At 35.0% G+C, this 3,256-nt stretch overlaps 1 protein-coding gene across 1 annotated transcript in view; it reads right to left on the reverse strand.

The window, feature by feature from the left end:
- Positions 1-15: 15 nt before the first annotated feature.
- The window catches only part of LOC105453796 (protein kinase C), an 11,878-nt gene continuing 8,637 nt past the window's right edge, over positions 16-3,256 (reverse strand). Inside the window, exon 10 of the mRNA XM_011696001.1 lies at positions 16-508. Within this exon, the coding sequence (XP_011694303.1) occupies positions 502-508 (7 nt within the window). The 3' untranslated portion in view covers positions 16-501. The remainder of the gene's footprint in view (positions 509-3,256) is intronic.

Genomic DNA, 3,256 nt, shown 5'->3' on the forward strand with positions numbered 1-3,256 from the left:
GGGGAGGAGAGAAAGGGAGGAGACAAGAGAAAAAAAAACGCCAATAAATATAAGGAGAAGTGCAATTAGCGGCCGTAATCGGATTACGGAGCCGTCGGTGATGAGGGCACCGTAGCGTGAATCAATACACACGGCGTGTATCTCCGTGTATCTGATTCGTAGGAACGCTACGGTGTAGGGGATAGGCGGGAGGTATACACACGGAAGTACACGGAGAAGAAAGGAAATCGACACAGTCCCCATCGGAAGTTAACGCTCCGAACGTTACAATTTTTCTCTTTGGTCGACGCCCGATCAAACGCGCTCTACAGCAACGATATCAACGAAATGTGTCTCGGGCTCCCTTCCCTCACACCACCCTCCTACTTCGAAGGCGCAAAGAATTCCCATTTCTCTCGTACAAGCTCGTAAAGGCGCGTTGGTATCGTGAGGATCCGGGTGTCCGGGAAACAAGGGTAAGTGCTCCTTACGGTCCTGCTTGCGCTCTCTTATTTTGCAGGCCTAAGATCTGCGAAGGACATAAAAATGTAACGTTTATACGATGACGATATCCATGATGTCGAGTCGCATTTTTGTTTTTTTGTTTTTTGCTGTCGCCGATGACGGCAAGACAACCGGGAGCTCGCCGTGACCGATTTTCGTTTCTGTCGGGAGAGAGGTGCGCGCCAGGAAAGCGTCCAGACGCGCAACGCCCGATATTGCTCTCGTTTTGTAATTATTATAATTAAGTACTAAAAATTCTTGTTTTCTTTCTTCAACACACATTACGTTTCTCTATCGATCTATTGTCTACGACGTACATTGAGGTTCGAATGTTATTATGTCCCTCGCGTCTCTTCATTCACCTGCTCTAGCCCGAAACGCGTCTCTAAGTAAGGTGTCCTTAAACGGATTCACGATCTACGACTTTGCGATGCGTCGTTTTGAAGCAACGTTGCTACGACGACGGTCGTTACAATTTGTCTCAAAACGAAGCGCCGGAAAGCCCTAGACAAAGTTCTAGATCGAGCAAAAGCAACAGGTCCACCTAAGCGTCGAAAATGCACTTAGATGCATTAATTTTTATAAAGATATATCAACCTCGCGGGTGAGATTGTACACGTACGGTAATAGCTGTGAGAATTACAAATGCGAATTTATAATATGTCCGCTGCGAGTTTCCTATTTTAAATTAAATTTAAATTATGATCGTCCTTCTCGCTTATATCACAAGCTTTGTTCAAATAAATTAGATATATACAAACACATATACATATTGAATAATTGAAAGATAAGATTATTGAAAAGAATTTTTAAAAAATATGCACCGTTTTTTAATTCGGCGAATCTAATCAGTGTCTCTGATTCTTCTATCCTTTGCATCTCAATTCATAAAGAAACATGCCAAATTGGGAAAATTCTGTAGTACAAAACCAATCGTCATGAAACTTGACACAGATATAAGGTAAAATATGAAGACCAGGGTCTGGTGGGTCGTATGGCGGCAGTGCCCATTTGCCACTCATACAATTTTACTTTGGCAATAGAATAACGTTGTTCGTGAACCCGTTGTTCATGGCCCCTCACAAACACTGCAGCTTTGCCGGCTACATAAATGGGGAGTGTGCCTCTGCCATACAATTTGATAAAATGGACAATTAGTAATGGCAGGATTTTATCCATTTTTAATTTCCTAATACATGGAATTTTTGTAAACACCGATCTGACTTTGGCTCATTGCCCTTTACTTTATCGTTTGATTTTCATTCATTTTCTTTGTCTTCTTTGCCGATGTCCATAATCATTAAAATCAGTAGTATTCTCTTCTGCCTCTTTTACTCCCTCACTGCAAGATCTTCGATTTGCAGCTGATCATCATTATCGAAGATATCAGGTGTCTGTGTCAAGTTTCACGACGATTGGTTTTGTACCATAAAATTTTCCCAATTTGACATACTCCTTTCATGCCGCTTTGCCTTACGAATAATATAGGTGGCAGGAATTAAAATATTGCTGCAGCACATTTACATATTTTTCTCCCTCCATGATCATGTTTCATCACACGTAATTTTTATCTCCTACAATTTTCTATATTTCTATTTCTATGTTTCGGTCCATCTCTTATTTCATTATATAGTTAGGCTTCATAGCAGTAATATTGCTAGAGCCTTTTCACGCTTCATCCTTCATTTATACATTATCGTCTATTATATATAATGTCCAATTATACATATCCAGTTATTATATATCATTATAATTATTATTATTATATGGATATATAGACAGACATGATATAGATTATATATATTCACATATTTTGATTGGAAACAGGCATATCGTGGTTTTATCGCATTCATCCTACGTTTTTTTTTTGTAAATAATTGTCTTAATAACTTATTTCATTTGGTTTAGGCTTTAGCAGCAGTATTGTTGGTGCCTCGTTTTATACATGTACATCTTTCATTTATATATTATCATCTATTATATATAATATCCAATTGTATGTATATAATACATTTACTATTAGTATTAATATCATATATATATATACACACATATATATATATATATATATATATATATATATATATATAGACAGACATAGATTACGAGATATAAATTACATATCTTCATATACTTTGATTGGAAACAGACGTATCATATTTCATACAGCTCATTCTATGATGTTCATAAATCATTGTTTCAATCTCTTATTTTTGGTTAGGCTTCACAGCAGCAGTATTGCTTGCGCCTTGCTTTTTATATGTACTCATTGTTCATGTTATATCATCTATTATATATATAATACCCAATTGCATGTATGTGTGCAATGTAGCTATTATTATTATTATTATATGGATATATATATATAGACAGACATGATATAAATTTTATATATATCTTCATATACTTTGATTCGAAATAGGCATGTCATATTTCATTTCATATAGCTCATAATATACACAATTTTCGTAAATTAATGTTTCAATATCTTATTTCATTTCAGTTAGAAATGCTTCAGAGCAGCAGTATTGCTAATGCCTTGTCTTTTGTATGTATTCATTTGTTCATTTATATATATAATAACATATCATTGGATGTTATATATATATATATATATATATATAACAACGTAAATATATAGTTTGTTGTTCTGCTAGTATTAATTATATATTTAATCACATATCACCGATATACCACATTTATTGAATTAGATTAGTATAAATATAGGTTATATTGTTAGTGTATATATTTAAATAAATTTAGATTAAATTGT

The sequence above is a fragment of the Wasmannia auropunctata genome, unplaced genomic scaffold (genome assembly GCF_000956235.1).
Source record: "Wasmannia auropunctata unplaced genomic scaffold, wasmannia.A_1.0 LD335994.1, whole genome shotgun sequence".
NCBI lineage: Eukaryota > Metazoa > Arthropoda > Insecta > Hymenoptera > Formicidae > Wasmannia > Wasmannia auropunctata.